General features: G+C 43.1%; 2 protein-coding genes across 3 annotated transcripts in view; one reads left to right on the plus strand and one right to left on the minus strand.

Annotated features, from left to right (window-relative positions):
- LOC127803026 (senescence-associated carboxylesterase 101) overlaps window positions 1-6,603 on the plus strand; it is a 42,240-nt gene extending 35,637 nt beyond the window's left edge. Inside the window, exon 5 of one of the 2 annotated variants that reach the window (XM_052339021.1) lies at window positions 5,780-6,603. In XM_052339021.1, coding sequence (XP_052194981.1) covers window positions 5,780-6,242 — 463 coding nt within the window. In that variant the 3' untranslated portion in view covers window positions 6,243-6,603. The remainder of the gene's footprint in view (window positions 1-5,779) is intronic. The other variant, XM_052339022.1, reaches the window with a different exon arrangement.
- A 9,491-nt stretch (window positions 6,604-16,094) lies between these two features.
- On the minus strand, window positions 16,095-17,006 carry LOC127803648 (uncharacterized). The gene has a single exon (XM_052340048.1). It carries the CDS (start codon window positions 17,004-17,006, stop codon window positions 16,095-16,097), a length of 912 nt encoding a protein of 303 aa, XP_052196008.1.
- Between the last annotated feature and the right edge of the window lie 5,023 nt (window positions 17,007-22,029).

Here is a 22,029-nt window from a genome sequence, read left to right on the forward strand (position 1 = left end):
CCTAGCAATGCATTTCTAGCCAAATCAACATCTCTGACGACCGACAACTCCTTTACAACAGCAACCAGAAATAAAAGAGTGAGTGAGGCTATGAGAGTGAGAAAGAAGCAGCAACTGGGGGCGAGCAAGAGCGAGAGTGAGCCATGGATCAAGCGAGTGAGGGCGAGCGAGCAAAAGGGGCTGAGGCGACAATGAGAAAGGGAGAAGGGTTTGCAGAGCAACGAAAAGGTAGGGGCGAGACGAGAGCGAGAAAAGGGGGTGGGTCGATGGGCACAAATTGGGGGTTGGGTTATTGGTAAAAAATAATTTGTTTACCTTATAAATTTAAATTTAATTGTGGGTCGTAAATCTGTTCCTGAATACATAATTTTTGCTCCAAATAAGAAATTAAGAGTTGAAAATGAAGGATCAATAACTCAAACAACCATATGACATAGGTAGACAAGCCACTAAATATGTTCACTACTAACCACTAAATATTTAACATTATTTTTTTGAATTTTGTCTTGACATTTACCTTCTCTTCATAACATTTATTTTATATAGAATTTTAATTTTTATAATATGTATATATATAGTGTAGTTTTCTTTCTAATTAAGATTGTTTAAGTTTTATATAATTTTAAAAAAATATGAAATTATATTAAATTTATTGAATATAAGAATTTAATAATGTAAAGAATGAACGAGTAAAATTTTAAAACATACCACGTATCAAAATAGTGCATCAACTAAGCCTACCCCTATGTACCACATATCTAATTAGGTGACGACCACGAATTTGAACCCGCCACAACTTTGCATATTTAGTCATTTGTGTCCCTCAACTAAAGAAAGGATCCATTAGGTCCCTCGTCTTTGAATTTAGGACCAATTAAACACCTTAAATTTTGCCTAACATACCTGCGCCAATTTTTTTTAAATTAATAAAATAATACCACTGCTGATTGTATAATGAAAACTAATGAAATCTTGCCACGTGTCAGTGCAACCAAACTCATTTCTATCTCTACACTGTTGCCGCCCTGTAGCTGCTATGGACTCCTCTCCATCATCGTTCGTCGTTGTTCAGCCGCTGCCGTAGCCTCCATCGTCGTTCTCTGCTACGCCTTTCTTGTTGTTGTTGTTGTTATTCTTCTTCTTCAACAATTGTGTGGCAACAGATCTGGTTGCCGGAGGCGTGGGGGGCGAGTGATCAGTCGGTCAGTCGCCATTCTCATGCAATCGTCGCCTCTGCGATGGCCAATATGGTTCCCTCTTTGCTGCCATGGCCGATCAATTTCCTGCTTCTTGGCCATGGCGATTGGGCTTCTTCTTCCTTCTTCCTTTCAATTCGCTTCTTCTTCTTGGTCGTGGGTCATTTCTCGCCATAGCCATGGCCAGGGCCGGCCCTGGGCCAGGGCCGGCCCTGGGCCAGGGCTACCAGGGCCACAGCCCAGGGCCCATAAGTGAGGGGGGCACAATTTTCTTTTTTAAATATATGTATATATGTGTATAAAAAATTTAAAAAAAATTAACAAAAGAAGTTGCCACTTACACTTTGTCAAAAGAAGATTTCATTGCTATTTTTATTTTGTTCGTATATGTGATGATTGTTTTTACTTCGATTAATCGTAGAGGATAAAAGTAAGGGTGTCAATGGTTCGAATTGATCCAGTTCTATAAGAATTCAATAATCGAACCATTTTTAAAGATTCCAAAAAAATAAAAACCGTAAGCAAACCATTACATATATAAAACCAAGCCATGATCAATCTGTCACTCCAGACCGGTTTCGGTTCGATTTCGGTTTTATCCAATCAACATTTAACTTCTAAATATTTTCGCAAAATATAAAATTACAAATAAATTTTTTAATTAAAATAAACTCATAACTTCATTAATGCTTCAAGTCTTGAAGTAAAAGTAGAACAAAATAATTCATCGACTATCTCATCAAATGAGATTACATCGACCGTTTAGTATAGCAATAGCGCATAAAATGTTAGCAATAGAAGAGTTCATGAATCTCGTTAGTTTCTTAAGAAGTGATACTATTTATGCATATGTATATATATATATACTCAAAAAATTATAATATATATATAAGTATAATATCGGTTCCGGTTCGGTTCGAAACATGGTTTGAAAAAAAAAAATAATAACCAAACTAAATATATTGGTTCTTAATTTTTTAACACCAGAACCTAACCATTGAACCAATTCAAAAGGTATTGTTCGGTCCGATATGGTCTAGTTTACCGATTTTTGAATATTTTTTGACAACCCTAGATGAAAGGAAGATTGATCAAATCAATAAATGCTTACTGAGATTCTAGAAAAAGTATGTAGACTCAAATATGTTGTTTTCGATTTTTAATACAATATTTACAATGCAAGGTACTCTTTTTTCCTTCATTTGGGGTTTTGTACTATTAGATTTTCTTCAAATAAGGTTTTAATAAGGTCTCAAATTATTTTTTGTAAATTCTTATCATTTTAATAAAATTAATTAATTAATAAATTTTTTATTTAATTTATAAAAATAGGCACACTTGAAAAAATTTGCCCTGGGCCTCCGAAAACCCAGGACCGGCTCTGGCCATGGCTGACGACCTCTAGTCACTGCCATGGCCGAGAGCTTCATGCTCGACATGGCTGGCGTCATCGGAGGCTATGGCTTCGATGCCATGGCCACCACTGAGGAAGCAAGTCAAACGAAGAAGAAGATGATGATGATGAAGACGATGGGTGAGGAAGACGATGCGGCCAACGGACAGTGACGGAGAAGAAGAAGAAGGCGGCCCAATGGGGGAAGAAGATGATGGTGCTGTTTCACGCCCTTCAACCGCGCACGTGTGGTGCTGATTGTACACCCAAGTGTTTGATGGGTTGAAAATTAAGATTTTAGTGTCTGAAAAGTCCTAAATTGAAATTTGAGGGGGTCAATAGGTCCCCTCAAGTTTAGGGAGCTATTTGGTTAAATGAGGAAAGTTGGGAGGGTTGGATATGCCTTTAGCCAATTTTAAAATGTACCACGTACCATAATAGTGCACCAACTAAGCCTACCCTTACGTATGACATATCTAACTAGGTGATGTACCACGTATCTGACCCCGTACCACTAACCGAACGATACCTGGTAACTTTGTTCATAACGCTTGCAAGATGAATGACGATCAAATGCGGGGCGGAGTCTTGCCAGCGTTGACGGGTCCATGGCTGAGCACTTGGAAGAACATGAGAGCATCGTTGACCCGACTAGATCATCTTTCAAGTCTGGAGGCTAGGAATAACATGGCTCCTCTTTTATTATATCATGAATTGCTTCTGCAACTTCTCTTGTCCCTGTTGCGGTGTTTTCAATCAATCTAGTAAACGCAGAGGAGAAGATGAACCAGGCTGCCATGTCTGTGAATCCTTGTTCTTGCTGATGCTTCAAAAGTAAAGACATAGATAGCTCTGGATTATTACCAATTTCTGACTCTTCTATGGTTTCATCCCTGCTTGCAGGTTCAGCAGTGGGCTTGAAATAGCAAATTTGGTGATCAGCTCAGGCCTTCTCTCCCATTCCTGGTCTGCAATCAGGGAACCCTACGGAGACAATTTGTTACATGACCCAGCCTTGCATGCATCCATTAAAAGTAGAGTTCATCAGCAGCCACCCAATTGTACTGTTTTAGCTTTTGCTCCTTTGCCCCCTTTTACTGCACAGGATCTTCAGGGAGAAGGAAGAGATATAGTTTCATCTGCAGCTCTGCGAGAGCATTTCCCTCTCTTTGAATTTGTGGGAACCAAAGTGAACCCATCCTTCTCCATTCACAGAGCTGCAGTGACCCTTTTTGACTCTCTCCGGGATAAACTCTCTTCCCTCAAAGACCAGGTACCTCTCTCTCTCAACTTTCCCATTGTTTGCTTGTTTAATATTTTTTTCAGAGTGGCAGACTCCAAAACCTTATCTGTATTGGATCTGAACTGACAAGCGGGTAAGTCATACCTTTCAGATCAGTCACCGTGAACAATTTAGTAGTCAATCATAACATGTTAAACCTAGCCTCGCTTGGTTTTCCCGATTGTTGGACAAGTATATTCTTGAAAAGTGGAGCTTCAGAAATTAAGAAAACCGGCACTAGTTTACTTTCTATTTTATTATTAGTAACGAAAGAAAAATTTTATAGGAGAATTATAAAATCAATTTTATTGTATGATTTAGAATATTGGGTAATCAAATATCAGTATGAGCCAAAGATGAGTGTAGCAGAGATGAGAATGTTAAGAGGGATGTGCGGCCATATAAAAAAAGATAAAATTATAAATGAGATTATTCTTAATAATGTAGGAGTAGTGTGAATTAAGGAGAAGATGAGAAAGATGAGACTAAGATGGTTTGATCATATGAGAAGAAAATCAAGAGATACTCATGCGAGAAGAGTTGATAAAATGAAATAATTAATTCAAAAAAAAAATAAAGACAAATTCAAAAAGACTTTAGTAGAGATATTAAAATTTAATATGAAATATATGAATTTAAATAAAAAAAATAATAAAAAATAAAAATACATGAAATTTTAAAATTCATGTAACCCTCCTCATATAATAGCATAAAAACTAAATATGTTGTTTCGTTTGTCTTCGTCGTGGTGATCGTTGTTATTATTTTATTATTTTGCAGGTTAGTAAAGAGTCTCGATTAATTGTCACCGGGCACTCTATTGGAGGATCTATAGCGGTGCTTTTCACCTTATTCCTGCTGGAAAGTATTCCTCAAAAGGACATTGGAAGCCTGCTGTGCATCACTTTTGGTTCACCCCTTATTGGTGACGACGGCTTCCAGCAAGCTATCTCAGAACGTCCAACTTGGAACCCTCGCTTTCTGCATGTGGTCTGTGATCGGGATCCCATCCCCAGGCTCTTTGTGTCGCCACGCAATGTTGAGCCAACTTCTAATGCCAGTTTCTACAAGCCGTTTGGTACATTTCTCTTGTGCTCGGAGTCAGGTTGTGCCTGTTTTGAGGAGCCCGAATCAGTCTTGGACTTGATGTTGGCAAGGATGAGCTCGGGCAGTGTTGGAACACACGGTCCTGCCAACGGGGGCATGCAGATGAATGGGATTGGTGAATGGGATTATGGAGGTATTTTGTCAAAAATTATGAATGGAGCAATCTGTAGGGGAGTTTCAGACCTTGGTGAATGGGATTTTGGTACTCTCCAGACAGGAATTATCATACAGATGGATGCAATTGAAGAATTTAAGAAAACACAAGTGAGTACATTCTTGAACCATAGTGTATATTTTCTATTTAATTCCTTCCTAAAGCTAGGAGGCATGAAACGAATCCTTACCCGGCCATCGTTTGGACAAATGAAAGATCTCATTCTTTTTACATTCCCTCAATGGCCGCCTGCCACTGCATATGCTGTTGGTTTGTAACTCGAAATCTTTTGTATTTTCTTGGCAGAGACGACTACAGAATGGTGCCATCAATGCACTCACCTCAAAAATTGTGAGAAGAGCAGAGGATCTTCTAGCCTCCAAGAGGAACATCTTTAATCCCTTGAAGAAACTAAATTATATCAAAATAGACATGGCATACATTGAATGGTACAAGAAGGCTACAGAGCGTTCAGGAGGCTACTACAATACTTTCAAGGTCGAGGAGTCGACGAGAAGGGAGCAGATTGTTAAGCGAAAGAGATCCCTGACACAGTATTGGAACAGGATGGTAGCGGAGAAACTGCCCCAGAAGGAGAGGGTATTTTCCCGAAAGGCCTGGCTCCTTGGAGGGACAACATACCGAAGGTTGGTTGAGCCGCTTGACATCGCCGAGTGGTACGGAAAGGGAAAGGAGGACTATCTAGCAAACAGGTCTGAACATTATAAGCTCTTGGAACAATGGGTGGTGGAATATGGGAAACTAGCAGCGAGTCAGCAAAGCAACGGAAACGTGAGAAGCAGGCCTGCTAGTCTCACTGAGGATTCTTGCTTCTGGGCACGCGTTGAAGAAGCTATCATTTCTTGTAAACGATTGAAGCAATTAGGAGGAGGGTGCAGAGAAGATGAAAAATCATTGAGGGAGAACTTGGAGAAGTTCGAAAACCATGCCATGGAGTTGATAAACAAGTATGCAGTGTCTTCTGAGATCTTCTTCAAGGAAAGCAGGTTCATGTTATGGTGGGAAAATTACAAGGAAATCATGGGTTCTTCTCATCACTCATCCCTTGCTGATTTCATGAGGAACCGCAGATATAAAGATTACGTGTGACAGTGAGGATGCCACCGCTCCTGCCTTTCAAAAGCTTAGCCCCATTACACGCTCTATTGTTCATTCAGCTTCACTACCACTGCACGCACTGTATATTGTGTCAAGCCTACAAACTCCAATGTACAAATAACAATTTCCAATTATTTTCATGTGGGTATCCATTGAAGCATCTTTAATTAAGAGATGGATGATGGTAAGCGGGACCAGGCGAGCACATGTTTCATGCAGATAGATAGACTACAAGCCAGAGCCAGAGCCCGCATTCATACTGAAATTTTTTTGTCTACTTTTGTTGGGCCTCAACCTCAACGTCAACCATCATCCCGCTGGTAATAACTTTAGTTGGCTTCGAATATCTTTATTGGGTGGGTCACACTTCAAATTGAGCATCTGTTTGTTTCCCTGCTTTTCCTACTAACTAAGACTTAATTCATTTTTAAATAATAATAGAATGAATTTATTATTAAGCTACCAGTCTACCACAATAAGACCAGCGAGCCAACTCGCTGTAAGTTTTCCATTAAAGTATTGGTTTTGTTTGGAGCCAGCTGTAGTGGACGGACGGTCATTACGATTAAGAGTCGTGCGTGGGAATTAATTATTTGTGGCTCCTTGAATAAATAAATAAATATATATATATATATATATATATATACTCCCGACGAGGACTTGCCTTGCCTGTTCGTTTGTGAGCTGGGCTGGCTCTCTTTAAATGGGCCACCATTGAGTGGGGCCATCGCATATCGTCGTACATGTCCCGTGATTTGTGCGTGTTGGGCACATTTATAATCTATTTTTTCACTAAACAAAATTATATAAGCAATGTGCCATTGGTTTGGATTGAACTGTGGACTTGGTCACCTGATAGATCGGACCGTAAACTGGTTGCCTGACAGATCAGACCGGCATGGTCCGATCCAAATCGGTCAAATCTTTGAAAAAAGTTGATGGAGTTACGGCCAAGAATATGCAAATTGCCGACGTTCAAAATAAGTCGTGATTCATAGACTTGTAATAAGATAAATAAGTCCAGATATAAGGAGGAGAAACGAAAGAGAACGTACATGGAGAATTTTTACGTGGTTCGAACAAAACGATACTGTTGACGTTCTGAATCGATCGACGGAGATTTGTTAACCTACACTTGTATGGTAGACCCGAGAGATGAACAATGAGGTATCTGGTCTGGTTTGTCGAGCTAACCACCCATCCTTGCAAGGTACTCTAAAACTCAAGTTAATGAGCGAGTAAGCAAATATATTGGGTGTTCTTAAGTTAGTCGTCAAGAGTACGTACCCCCGGCCCTTAAGAGGGCTGGTTGATATATATATCAGCAAAAAGCTTTCTTGCCTGCTCCATACGTGTAGAAGCGATGGGATGGAGTAGCCGACGGGGGTGTCCTTGCCGCGGCGAGGTGTCGACAAGACCCTTATTAATGAGGATGGGATCTTTCATTAATGCGGATGGGATCTGTCATTAATAAGAATAGGATCTGAGGGGGATGTTTGGAAATCCAGATGCGACTGTAATGATATTGTTGCCAGAAGGCCAGGATGGGACTGGTATGGGTTGGTGAAATGGGCCGAGAGAATGGGCCCAAAGGGTCCAGTCAAGGCATCCCTTGGCTTGCCGGTATGCCGCAACACGCGCCTCTTCTGTGATGCGAGCTGATGAGCTAAGTCGACGAGCTATGAAGGTCGTTGGGAACTTGCCCAGAGTGTAGCTGGGGGCCGTTTGAATATGCCAAAGAGTTAGAGGTGCTACCAGGAGCTCGCTTGGCCCTGATGTTTGAGCCTGAGCTTCAGCACTATTTGAGCTCGCTTTAATGAGCTCAGTTTGATTAATTGGATCTCGAGCATTTGGGCTGAATCATCATGTTAAGTCCGGCCTACAAAGAGTAGAGCGAGAAATACTAGTAACATTAAGCCCCCCAGTTCGCAACGCGACCTTCGGGCTGGGAGCTGATACATGCCTGGCTACTTCGGCCTTCAATACGTCTTTTCAGCTTTCTGCCCAATCGTTTCAAATCACACTATTTCGCGTTGCACGTCTTGTCTGCAGCCCATTTAATGTGCATGTTTCCCATAACTGCTAATCATCATGTCCGTATTCCCCACGCTTTCTCACACCGCCATTGGATTTAGGGAAGCTCGTCGGTCTCTTCATCCAATGGTGGGTGTCCTGAGTTATAAAAGGGGTCATTTGGCTTCCTCTTTACTGTCTCATTTCAAAGATTTCCCTCGTTCTTGCAACTTGCTTTCTTTTGATTTCGAGACTCCATCGCCGTCGGTCCCGAAGTCTCTCTGCTCCAGCTTCTCAACTGGTTCCTATTCGTGATATTTGCAACAATCAACTTAAGAACAGTGAGTTCCTTGTATCTCTTCAGTGTGCTTCAGCTCTGCTTCTATCCTTTTTATTATTTCCGTCTTTGTACCTTGCCACTTGGAAATGGCGGGGTGGTTTATGGAAGTGGGCTCCGCCTATTTAAGGAGCTTCGGTAAACTTTGAAATCCTAGCCCCTTTTTTTTTTCTTTCGAGTCATGCCCTGTTGCGAAGCGCGCGACCTGACATGTAGAAGGCGTCTCTAGGAGCTTTGATTTGATGCTCTGATTCTTTTCTTCTTCTTCTTCTTCTTCTTCTTTTTTCTTTTTTTTTTTTTTGCTTTTAGATGTCGACATCAGGTCAGAAATGCCGCAACTACAGGGTAGAAAGTGATGACACCTTCAGCTCTTCGGGGCAAAGAGGAATGATGCTGCCGCGGACTGTTCAAGACATGGCTTCATCTCGTTCAGAGGTTGCTGAGAGAGCTCTTCAGTGTACTGCCCCCGTTCTAACCCAGCGATCTGCCGAGGAGCATGCGGCTCGTGAGATCTTTAAGCGGTATCCCTCGAGGCTGATGATCGGCGAGCTGACGTTGCACACCGCCTCCCCTACGGGACTCGTCTGATGGTCCCCTCCCCTGGTGACCACGCAGCTTTCCCCCCATGGGGTTTGTTGCCATTAGCTCCCAACACTTAGAATTCGGTTTTAGGTGTACACTCCAGCCTTACCTCATAGATATTTTGAATGATCTTAAGCTCGCTCCTTTCCAGTTGACGCCTAATTCGTAAGCCCAAATAACCTCCATTGGCCTTCTTTTCAAAAAGAACAAACTTCCTCCTCCAACTCCTAGAGTACTTAGGTACCTTTATTCTTTCAAGGGTACCAAGGACGAGCTGTATTACATAGCAGCTCACTCCTCAGACTGCAAGAGTGTCTTGCCTCAGGGAAGGGCCAAGGGCAGGTCTAATGTTAGAGACTACAAGTCCCAATGGTTCTACTTGTCTTGTTCCTTTCTCAAAGACCTCAACAACTTCAGTTTCGTTCTTGTACCGAGTGAGTAGTAATTTCCCACTCCCCCACTCTCTCTCTTTCTTTTTTTTTTTTTTTTGTGAACCTGTAATCATCAATTCGGCTATGCTATCTTTCCTTCATATGTCTTTCTGATTTTACAAACGTCACCGGAGGGCAGCCTGAACTAACCATTTTCGAAGCGTAAGATCTTCAAGCGGCTTCGAACTTAAAGACTGACGAAGACGACTGCAAGTTTTGCGAGTCCATTCTTTGCAATTATCAGCTCGCCCCTCCCTTTGGTATCAAGGAAGTCAGAAAAGGCGACATCGGAATATGTGGCCAAAGGGAGATAAGGTCGATTTTTTACGAAGCTGACTTCGACGGGAGTCTGGTTAGGGAGAGCAGAGCTCGCGGTGAGGTTACCGTTGCAGCGCTACCGACACCGTCCGAGGCAATGAGGCTCCAGCTCGAACGACCAGGCTCTTCCGCTCTTTCCAACGTCCCCAAGGCTGTCCGTGCATCTTCTTCCCCTGCGAAGGCCCAAGGGCTTGGAGCCCGCACTGAACCAGCCGATTCAAGGCATGACCCTCTACGTCTTCCTGATGCTGAACCTGCGCTAGTGGTCGTGGTTCCCTCAAGGTCCATTTCTGCCGGCGTCCCTTCGCAGTCTAGGGCAGCCGAGACCGCTGCAAATCGCGGGAAATTCGTGGCTTACGAGCAAGGTTCTGGAAGCAAAAGGAAGATCCCTCCGACCTCGCAGCTCGGTCAGCGGGCCCAGGTGGACAAGAGGAAGAAAATAAGCGCCTCTGTGGGGCCGAACGAGTCTGACGTCGTGGCAGGTGGGACGTACTTCGCCCCCCTTCTTAACAGCATGGATCGGATCCTTGGTAATTATGCCAAGAGCTTGGACAGGAAGGAAGTATTGGGCGAGGCACTTGAGGATTACGTCGCTCGCCACAGACTCCTGGTGAGGTTCTTTTTCCCAACCTTGCACTTCTTCATCTTACCCTTTTTGAGCGTGCTAACCCCTCCAATTTTATAGGCTTCCTTGGGCATCTTTAAGTTTAAGGAAGAAAGAACTCGTGCCAAGACAGAAATAGAGAAGCTCGCGGCTGCTTCCGAGGGGCTAAAAAGAGACAAGAAGAAATTGGAGGAGAGCCTGGCCTTCGTGACCGATGAATCCAAAAAATATCGGAGTTAGGCCGAAGGCTTAGAGCACCGAGTAAGAGAAGTCGAGAGGGCCAAGAAGGAGGCCGAGGATGAGTTGTATCATCAGAAGCAAGTGCTCGACTTGGCCTATTCCCAAGCCACCTCGAAGCTAAATAAAGCGGAGACAGACTTGGTAGCGATGCGAGGCGAACTGGAGCGAGCTCGGCTGGAGGTCAAGCAGCTAAAAGTCGACGTCGAGGTCCGGGTAGCATGGGAGCGCTCAGAGGTCGAATCCGATGTCTGCAGCGTGTTCCTTTTTACTTTATGGAAAGCGCATCGAGACCTCGACTTCTCATTCTTTGTAGAGGAAGCGGTGGAGGCGGTGAAGAAATATGACGCCGATGCTGCGAGCTCCGAAGTCGACGCCCCCACGTTCGAACCTGACCAGGCCGTGGTCAATCTTTCTGCTGAGGACACCACCAACCCTACTTCCCAAGACGCGGCGACTCCAAGTCAAGATCCTCCAGGCCCTTAGACCATTTTCTTTTTCTTTCTTCATTGTTGTACTTGAATTTTGGAAGTAATACATTTCTTTCGACGAATCGACTTTCTGTTTCTTTGTTATTTCCTGCGAATTTTGGAAACACAGCATAGAAACAAACTTAAGTTCAATTAACTTGAGTACACCTTTAACTTGTAAATAAGAAAATTTGAGAACGAGTGGCTTTAAACAACACATCGAATAAGACATTGTTAGCTCGAGCTGCATGCTCAGTAGGTTATGATCACGGGATCAAATCCAAACTAACATGCAATAGCACAATAGTTGTTAAATTAATCCAAATTTTGCTGTCAAGTTATACGCCCAGGTGGGTCATGGTTTGCCCCCAGCTAACGTACCATGACTTTTGAGGGCTTTGGTGAGGTCAAGATGAACACTCAGGCAGGTCGCAGTTCATGCATTTTGTCAAGATAACAGGACCCCGACCAGTGAACCATGACTGTTTTTAAGGGTGGTGACTCGTTTTAGCGTCAAACCATGACACTGCGACCAAGATGAATGGGCTCCGCTTTGCCAACCATGACCTAGGGTGAAGACTAAGATGATTGCTCAGATAAGTCACAAACCATGGCACGTTGGCCAAGTTGAATGGGCCCCAACTCGTAAACCGTAGTCTTCTATCCCTCCAGTTATTTTCTGGTTCTTATTCTTAACAACCAAAGCATGGGTGTAAAAAGATTTATCAGAGATAAAGAACACGTTAATATGGTGCAAACAGAATTTTGTTGCTTGATTTAGTGAAATAAATATCAACAAAGTTCACAATTGAGAATGCGAGAGAGGGAGAAGACATTTGCTTATCGAAAGTGTGGTCTTAGATGCTCTGCGTTCCAAGCTCGCGGGAGAACTGCTCCGTCCATATCGGCCAAGTGATACGCTCCGTTGCCAAGATTTTCCTTTACAGTATAGGGGTCTTCCTAGCTTGGGCCCAACGTCCCTTCACTGCTCTTCCGAGCTCCGGGAAGGACAAGGCGTAGCATGAGGTCGTTGACTTTGTAACATCGAATTTGGACCTTCCGATTATAGTATCTTGCCATGCGCTGTTGGTAAGTTGCCACTCTTAGGCGAGCTGTCTCCCTTGTTTCCTCAAGTAGGTCGAAACTTGAGGCCAGTAATTGGTTATTGTTCTCTTGGTCTAAAGTGGCTCTTCGCTGGCTTGTTACTTCATTTTCCGCTGGGATCATCGCCTCGAATCCATATACCATAGAAAATGGGGTTTCTCCCATGGTTATGTGAGTTGTGGTTCGGTAAGTCCAGAGAATGGTTTGTAGTTCATCCACCCACGCTCCTTTTCTTGATTCCAACCTGGTCTTTAATATTTGTTTGATTATCTTATTCACGGCTTTGACTTGACCGTTGGCTTGTGGGTGGTCCACGGCTGTGAAGCTTTTTCTGATCCCCAATGACTCATAAAATTGTACGAATTGCTCGCTGGTAAATTGGGTCCCATTGTCGGTGACTATTTGTTGAGGGACACCAAACTTGCAGATGATGTTGTTCCACACAAAGTTTTCTACCTTTGTGGTGGATATCTGTGCGAGCTCCTTTGCCTCCGCCCACTTGGTGAAGTAATTAACAGCCACGATAGCATGCTTACACCCGTTGCGAGCTATTGGAAGCGGCCCAATCAGGTCGATGCTCCACATGGCGAAAGGCCACGAGCTGCTCATTTGCTGAAGATAGGCGGGGGGAGCTCGTGGCACTTTTGCAAACCTCTGGCATGCATCTCACTTCCTTGCTAGGTCCGTAGCGTCTCGCTTCATGGTAGGCCAGTAAAAGCCTTGGCGAAATGCCTTCTGAGCCAGGGATATCCCCCTAGCATGATTGCCGTAGTGGCCAGCATGGATTTCATTGAGAATCACTTGGCAATCAAGCTCATCAATGCATCTGAGTAACGGGACTGAGAACCCTTGCTTGTACAGCATATCGTCGCAGATACAATATCTGGTCGCTCGGGCTCTAAAGTGTCGTGCCTCGAGTTTGTCGCTTAGCAACTGTCCCCTTGCAAATAGTCCACGATCGGTTTCATCCATGAATCTGGCCTTAGCTTGACTGTCAATGTCTTAGTTCTTTTCTCTACGCTCAGTGTTGCTAGGAACTCTATGGGGATGGTTCCCAATGAGTCAGTTTCTCCAACTTAAGCCAAACGAGCTAGGGCATCGGCATGAGAGTTCTGGCTCCGCGGGACTTGATTCACTTCGCACTCATCGAAAAAGCGTAACAATTCCTGAACTTTCTAGAGGTACGCTACCATCTTTGGGCCCTTTGCCTGATATTCCCCTTGCACTTGGCAGACCACGAGCTGGGAGTCGCTGAAAATTTTTAACCGCTCTGCCTTGTCTTCTTTTGTTAGGCGGAGACCGGCTAGTAGTGCTTCGTATTCGGCTTCATTGTTGGTTGCTTTAAACCCGAACCTCAATGCGTAGGGGATTTTGTGTCCCTCTAGCCTCACCAGGAGTACGCCAGCTCCTAACCCATGCTCACTGGAAGAGCCATCAACAAATAATTCCCAGACTGCCGAGGTTGGGGGGGCTGGTTCTTTCACTGGCCCCGTGAATTCTGCAACGAAATTTGCCAGTATCTGACCCTTTATGGCTGTCCTTGGCTTGTATTTTGTGTTGAATTGGGTGAGCTCGATCGCCCACTTGAGGAGGTAGTCGGATGAATCAGTCTTTTGTAAAATCTGCTTCAGTGGATGTTTGGTCAACACGCTGATCTGATGGGTTTGAAAATTGAGGCGTAGCTTTTAGGATGCGACTACTAGGAAAAAGCGAGTTTTTCCATGGGAAAGTATCTTGTTTCGGCGTCGAGTAGCCTGTAGCTTACATAGTATACCGGGTATTGAACCCGATCTTCATCTCGAACCAGGGCGGCGCTTACTGGGTACTCAGACACCCCTAGATAGACAATCAGTTCCTCCCCTTCCTTTGGCTTTGACATGAGGGGAGCCCACCCCATGTAGTCTTTCAATTGCTGGAAGGCAGTCTCACACTCTTCCGTCCATTCGAAGCTACTTGCTTTCTTCGGGACTTTGAAAAATGGGATGGATTTTTCAGAAGATTTGGAAACGAATATGCTAAGGGCCGCGACCTGTTCGTTTAGGATTTGCACTTCCTTAGTCTTAGTGGGCGATCGCATGTCAAATAGAGCTTGGATCTTCTCAGGGTTGGCCTCGATTCCCCTTTCGTTTACCATGAATCCCAAAAACTTTCCAGAAGCCACACCGAACGAGCATTTGAGTGGATTTAACTCCATCTGGTACTTCTTCAGAATCTGGAATGTTTCCCCCAAGTCGTTAACATGGTTGGCGACCTGTCTGGATTTCACCAGCATATCATCAACGTATACTTCCATGGTCTTCCCGATTAGATCTCTGAATATCATGTTGACTAGCCGTTGGTATGTCGCCCCTGCATTCTTCAATCCGAAGGGCATTACCTTGTAACAATATAATCCTCAGTCTGTCATAAAGGAGGTATGCTCCTCTTTATCGGGGTTCATTGGGATCTGATTGTACCCCGAGTAGGCATCCATGAAGCTCCGAAGCTGGTGGTCGGCCGTTGCATCCATGAGCTAGTCAATTCTCGATAGAGGGAAGCTGTCTTTTGGGCAAGCTTTGTTTAGGTCAGTGAAGTCGATGCAAGTTTTCCACTTCCCGTTCTTCTTCTTTTTCACCAGGACCGGGTTCGCCACTCATGTTGGATATTGAGCTTCCCAAATAAACTCGCTGGCTAAGAGTTTATCCACTTCTTTCTTCAAAGCCGCATATCACTCAGCTGTCATTGGCCTTCTTTTCTGACGAAACGGCTTATGGTTGGGGTTGACATTGAGCCGATGCTGCATTACCGTTGGGTCTATTCCCACCATATCTTCGTGGTTCCACGCGAATACGTCCAGATTGGCTTTAAGAAATTCGGTCAGTTGGGATTTTACTTCGAGGGAGAGGCCTCTGCCTACCTAGAGGCGCCTTTCAACGTCTGAGCTGCTGACTATAACATCTTCCAGCTCGTCTGCCGGGCTGGCGGTTCGGTCGCAGTCCACATCACGTGGGTCCAAGTCGTGGCTGACTCCCTAATCATTGAAGACTCAAGCCTCCCCTCCGAAAACCATATTTATCTGTTTTCCTTTGAGCCCTATTTTTAGTGCCTCCTCGTAACAGCGCCTCGCCGAATGCTGCTCACCCTTCATACAACTGGTCCCCTTTGGGGTTGGGAATTTGATGGCCAAGGCCTTGATTGAGACAACTAGGTCCAACTCGTTCATGGCAGGTCTACCCATGACGACATTGTATGCGAAAAGACCGTCAATGATTAGGAAATCTACCATTGTTGTGGCCTGGAGGTCTGATTCCCCAATTGTTAACGGGAGCCTTATACGCCCTTTCGGTATTACTGCATCGCCAGTGAATCCGTATAGTGGCTCCGGAGAGGATGTCAGCTGGTCCAGCCTTAATCCCATCTGGTCGAAACATCCCTTGTACATGACGTTCACCGAGCTACCTGTGTCGATCATGACCTCCGTACTTCCATATTGCCAATCCGAGCTCAGATTACGAGGGCATCATTGTGCGGCCAATGCACGCCTTTGAAATCATCTTTAGTGAAAGAGATATCTTCTGAACCTGTTTTGGCTTTCTTGGAGGGTCCCTCTTGGCTGTCGTCCCCGACAGGCAGAAGGTGGTCGGCTTCCCGAACATATCGCTCGTGTGACCTGTTGGAAGTCCCCGTGATGTGGTGCCCCCCATGGATAGTAAAGATAGTTCTCACCATAGGCGTCTGGTCATATTCGGGAGCTTAACCAAGGTTTTGTTAAGCTAGCTGTTTAGGTTGTTGATCCCTAGGACGCACCACATAGTCACGCAGCCGACCTCTCCTGATCAGCTCTTCGATTGCATCTTTCAACGCCCAGCACTCAGAGGTAGTATATCCTACTTCGTTGTGGTAGGCGCAGAATTTGCTCTTGGTTCTGTACTTGTCATGAGTCTTCAGGGGATTAGGCCTTCCAAAATCCTCCTTGTTGCGCTCTGTGGCTAAGATCCTGTCTTGGGAGTCAGATAAGATACTGTAATTTTCGTACCGACCCTGGCGTGCTAGTCGTTCGTTTCCCTGCCTAAACCTTGCCTTTTTGGCAGCCTGGTCATTGGGGCTTCGTTCTCGACCTTTCTTGCGAGAGTCCTCATCAGCTCTTTTCTTGCTCTGGCCGATGTGTTCCGCCCCCTTCTTCTGGTAGCTCGGCATTTTTAGGCTGAATGCTTCTTCCCACCGAACCTCCTTCGCAGCTCGCTCGTAGAACTCGTCGAGATCCCTCACCGAAAACTTATAGATGCTTTCGTAAAGTTTCCCATCCTTCCGAAGCCCGGCGGATATCGCAGTTATGATACTTTCGTCGGAGGGGCTCTCGACATTATTCACTTCGCGTCTAAACCTTTCTATGTAATCTTTCAAAGATTCGCCAAACCGTTGGAATACTATAGCGAGGTGGCATGTTGGGGCAAGCTGCCTTTGAAGCGACCTGTACTGATTTATGAATTTCTTCTGGCATTCCTCCCAACTGCAAATACTGCGGGGGTGAAGTCTCCTTAGCCACGCTCGGGGGATATCTCCTAAGGTCGCGGGGAAAGCTCGGCACTTGGCCAATGAGCTAGAGGTTTGCAGGTCCATCTGGACATTGAAAGCCTCCAGGTGATCGAAGGGGTCGTTATCCCCATTATACTGAGGCATGCTGGGGACCTTAAATCTGCGAGGGAGGGGCTCCAGCTCTATTTCCCTGGAGAACGGTGTTTTTTTCCTCACGGCTTTCCCTCCGATCGTGCACCCCATGTCTGGCCTCCAGCTGTTGAATTCTTAGCAGTAGTTCCCCCATTATGAGGTCTTGATTTGCCGACCGTCTGGTGGGGGGTTGCTCTTCCCGTGCGAAAACCAGTCCTGAACGATGGCGATCTCGCGGGGGAGGCCGCCCCCTATTCTCACGGTCATGGGAGCTGCGGTGGGTGCCATGGCCACTGTTGATCCCTGCCAAGGAATTCCCATGTCGTGGATTCCCAAGTCGGCGATTCCTTTCATGGGTATATTCGTGGCGATTTCTATAAGGGCTGGCACCTATCCTTTGTTTGGCGAGGTGCACCCCAGGCTCCCCGTCGTAGCATCGCCACTCTTCCGCCCTTTGAGAGTGTAGATTGGAGGAGCGGACCGAGCCAGCTCGCCTCGTGTCCCTCTTACCTTCTCTTTCTTCTGGAGGAGGTCCGCCACCTGGAGGTTGAGAGGCAACCGACTGCGTCCGTGCCTTCTGGACTTGTGCCTGGGCTAACACCTTCACTGCATTGGCGAGCTGCATGACAGTGTTCTCTAATGTTTCGTAATGTTGCTGCCATATCTGTGTTACTTCTGCGTTAACGGTTGGAGTCACAGGTGGGTAAGGGCACCGCGAAGGGACTCCATGGGTAGCTTCGGTTGGAAGAGGCATAGAGGCAGACGCCACAACTCCCCCAGCTTGCGGAATCTCCGACATACGGTTGGCGTGATTTGCAGGTCGGTTGGTTGTTGCCCCGGAACCTCTCGTGTTTCTAGTTTTCAGCATTGATGTTTTTACCAGAGCGAGCCCTCATTCTAGTGCCAAAATATCGACATTCTGAATCGGTCGACGGAGATTTGTTAACCCGCACTTATATGGTAGACCCGAGAGATGAACAATGAGGTATCCGATCTGGTTTGTCGAGCTAACCACCCATCCCTACAAGGTACTCCGAAGCTCAAGTCAGTGAACGAGTAAGCAAATATATTGGGTGTTCTTAAGTTAGTCGTCAAGAGTACGTACCCCCAGCCCTTAAGAGAGCTGGTTGATATATATATCAGCAAAAAGCTTTCTTGCCTACTCCGTACGTGTAGAGGCGATGGGATGGAGTAGCCAACGGGGGTGTCCCTGCCGCGGTGAGGTGTCAACAAGACCTTCATTAATGAGGATGAGATCTTCCATTAATGTGGATGGGATCTGTCATTAATGAGAATGGGATCTGAGGGGAATGTTTGGAAATCCAGATGCGGCTATAATGATGTTGTTGCCAGAAGGCCAGGATGGGACTGGCATGGGCCGGTGAAATGGGCCGAGAGAATGGGCCCAAAGGGTCCAGTCAAGGCATCCCTTGGCTTGCCGATATGCCGCAACACGGGCCTCTTCTGTAGGAACTTGCCCAGAGTGTAGCTGGGGGCCATTTGAATATGCCAAAGAGTTAGAGGTACTACCGGGAGCTCGCTTGGCCCCGATGTTTGACCCTGAGCTTCAACACTATCCGAGCTCGCTTTAATGAGCTCAGTTTGATTTATTGGGCCTCGAGCGTTTGGGCCAAATCATCATGTTAAGTTCGGCCTACACAGAGTAGAGCGAGAAATACCCGTAACAAATACATACTCCACGACTGTTATCTGATTATCCCAGCAGAGTAACTGTATGTTATTCTCATTGTTCTTCTCTCCCCCTTTACAAAGGTATTTCAACCTCTATTTATAGTGAGGGGTTGATTAGTGGTTAATTTTATAAAAAATTTGTTATAATTATACCCTTCTTTTGATCTTAAAAATGGTTTAAATTAGATATTAATATATATTTTATGGTTATATGCAAGTTTAAATTGAAAGATGAATGAAATGAAATTCTAAAGTAAATAATAATAATATATAAAATTATATATAATACATATATATCATTATATGCATGTATGTAATATATATATAATATAATTTAATATATATATATGTGCCATGTGTAATACATATATATAATATATAATTTATTAATAACATTAAATTATTTTTATTTTTTTTAGGCATGAAGAATTCAAGCCCATGAAGACTTAAAGTCCATGAAGAATTCAAGTCCATGAAGAAATCAAAGCCATGGAAAAATCAAGTCCATGAAGAAATTAAACCCATGAAAAATTAAAGTCCATGAAGAATTCAAGCCCATGAAGAATTAAGGCCCAATTTGAGCAACCCATGGAAAATATTATTTGGAGAAGGCCCAAGGATTATTTTTAATCCTAATGAAGATTAAAAACCAATTTATAGAAATCTATTTTTATTTTTTATGTGAGAGCTTTATTAGGTGTGTTTTTTAGCTAAAATCCATTTAACTATTAGGTGGATATTATAGCTAAAATCCATTTAACTTTATGAGTGCTTTATTAGGTATGTATTTTAGCTAAAATCCATTTAATATTAGGTGTGTATTATAGCTAAAATCCATTTAACTTTAAGTGTGTGAGTGCCCATTAGATATAATTATGTCTAATTGAATAATTGAAATTGTGTGGTTTGTATTGCATCTTGTGGCCTATAAATAGCTCACTTGATTGCATTTGTAAGTGTGATTATTATTCTTGAATAAAAGTTTAGTTGTTTCCTTATAATTCTCTCTTTGAGAATTGTTCTTGTTTTTTCTCATTTTCTTCAGTACTTTCTCTTATAATCTTACTTTTTTTTCTTTCTTCTTTTAAATTCTTATGTCATTTATTATTACTTTATTATTCACCGCCTAAATGACCGGTTAATTTGTGCCTTTAAATTTCTGTAATTTTAATTCTTGTCATTTAATTATTCACCGCCTAAATGGCCGGTTAGTTTATGCCTTTAAATTTCTGCAATTTTAATTCTTGTCATTTAATTATCCACCGCCTAAATGGCCGGTTAGTTTATGCTTTTAAATTTCTTGTCATTTAAATTCTGTTATTTAAATTACGTCATTTAAATTTCTGTCAATTAACTTTCAAATAAAAATGAGTAGTTAAATCTAATCTTGGGTTAAGGCAAGGACAGTGTCCAATGCCAATGATTCCCAAAGAAAGCTGCGCTTTAAATAAGTAACATTAATTTAAATTTCAGTATGAGTGTGTATTAATTATTAAAAAATCACTAGGTTTGGATTGGAGCGTAAGCCTAACTTAGAGCTTTCATGCCATGTATGAGAGTTACTAGAACTGGAAACGCTATCATACCCAAACCTGGATGATTAATTTAGTTGTTTTGTATATTAATTGTAATTGGATTTATGGTAGTTGCTTAAATTAGAATCCCGCATATCATGTATGGGGATTGCTTAACCTAGAACTATCATCATCTCTAATTGCATTTAATAACAAACTCTCATATCTGAAATTAAATTAATGTTGCTAATCTTATATGCTAAAATTTGGGAATCAACGGGTTGGTACTGAAATTGTCTTAACTCAAGCACTATCCAAATTCATATTTTTACGTTTAATGTTTATTTCAATTTTTGCCTTACTTTATTTTCTAGTATCTATTGTCTAAAAACAAAACCATAAAAAATCTTGTTGTCAATTTGTCCAAATGCGTGTGCGTGTGTGTGACATTCTTTTTCTTTTGCCATAAATAAATCTCTCAGTGGACGACCTGGATTCATCCAGAAAATATAAATTTAAATTTGGACTACAACTGCACTCGTACACTGGCGAGTATAAATCTCTCACTAAAATAAAAAAAATATAAAAGTTTTATTATGATTTGTTTTTATTGTGTTTTAATTGCAGGGTGAGAGTGCAGTCAGGGGTGTTTACAATTGCATAAAATACAAAAGTATAAAGATAATCTAACGGGAGACAAGTTGTCCTTATCATCTGCATAAAATCGAGAGTGGGATTTTCATACGAGATATCTGATTTGCTTTAGATAAAGTGGATGGGCCCTGCCTCTGGTTGTTCAGCAACTTTGTTGTCTATGCGAGCTGAAGGATTAGACCAGTGAGCTAAATAGTTAGGCCAGCGAGCTAGAAGTATTGTTGGGAGCTTGTTAAAAGCTCGCTTGATTCAGCGATATGAGATCAGATTTCAGCGATGTATGAGCTTGTCTTGACGAGCTAGGCTGGGTCTACAAGATTTTAGACGATCAGGCCGGCCTATTGAATTGAGTCTAGCTTATAAGAAGTGGTGCGGGAAATATTAATAATACAAGTAAGATATAATAATCTTAGGGTGTGCTTGATTAACATGAAAAATATAAAAAATAAAATATATTTTAAGGCATAAGCTAAGGGAAAAAATTAATAAAATTTCTATATTAAATAAAACACATATGTACTAGTCTAGATTGGAAATAAAAGTGCATTAAATCAAAATGCATTTTTTCTTGAATCAAAGATTGAACCATTCGGTCATGAATTGGATCAATGTATTCAGTTCGATCTAATCTGATTTTTTGGCTTGCATCGAAATTTGCACACCCCTACAAATACAACGTTTGTTAATTTCTTGGTTGGTGATTATCGACGTTTAGAATTGGTCAACTGTGATTTGTCAGCCCATACTGATAGAATGATCTTGAGCACGAGGGGAAAAAAATAATGGCACAATCAATCGGATAATACGCAAGAGTTTTTTACGTGGTTCGGTTGAAAATGTGCCTAGTCTAGGACTATCCTCTTATAATTTTGGCAGAGTAACAGTATATATATATATATATATTTCCCTTTACAATGGTTTTTGACCCCCTATTTATAGTGTAGGGGTGTCTGTAATTTACACTAAATTCAAAATAGTGGGCCACATCGTGGAGGACAATGTGTTCTTATTATCTGCATAAAATCAAGAGAAAAAGTTTCACACCATCTGAAACCTAATTTACCATGGACTAGACAAGTGGACATTATCCCCGGTTATCATACTTTATGGTTCTTTTTGCGAGCTGATCGAGTCAGTCAGAAAGCTAGAATCATTGCTAGGAGCTCGCTTGCTAT

The sequence above is a fragment of the Diospyros lotus genome, chromosome 6, assembly GCF_014633365.1.
Source record: "Diospyros lotus cultivar Yz01 chromosome 6, ASM1463336v1, whole genome shotgun sequence".
Classification (NCBI taxonomy): domain Eukaryota; kingdom Viridiplantae; phylum Streptophyta; class Magnoliopsida; order Ericales; family Ebenaceae; genus Diospyros; species Diospyros lotus.

Coding starts and splice junctions, on each gene's coding strand:
- LOC127803648 (XM_052340048.1), bottom strand. CDS start 17,006: ATGCCTCAGTATAATGGGGATAACGACCCCTTCGATCACCTGGAGGCT.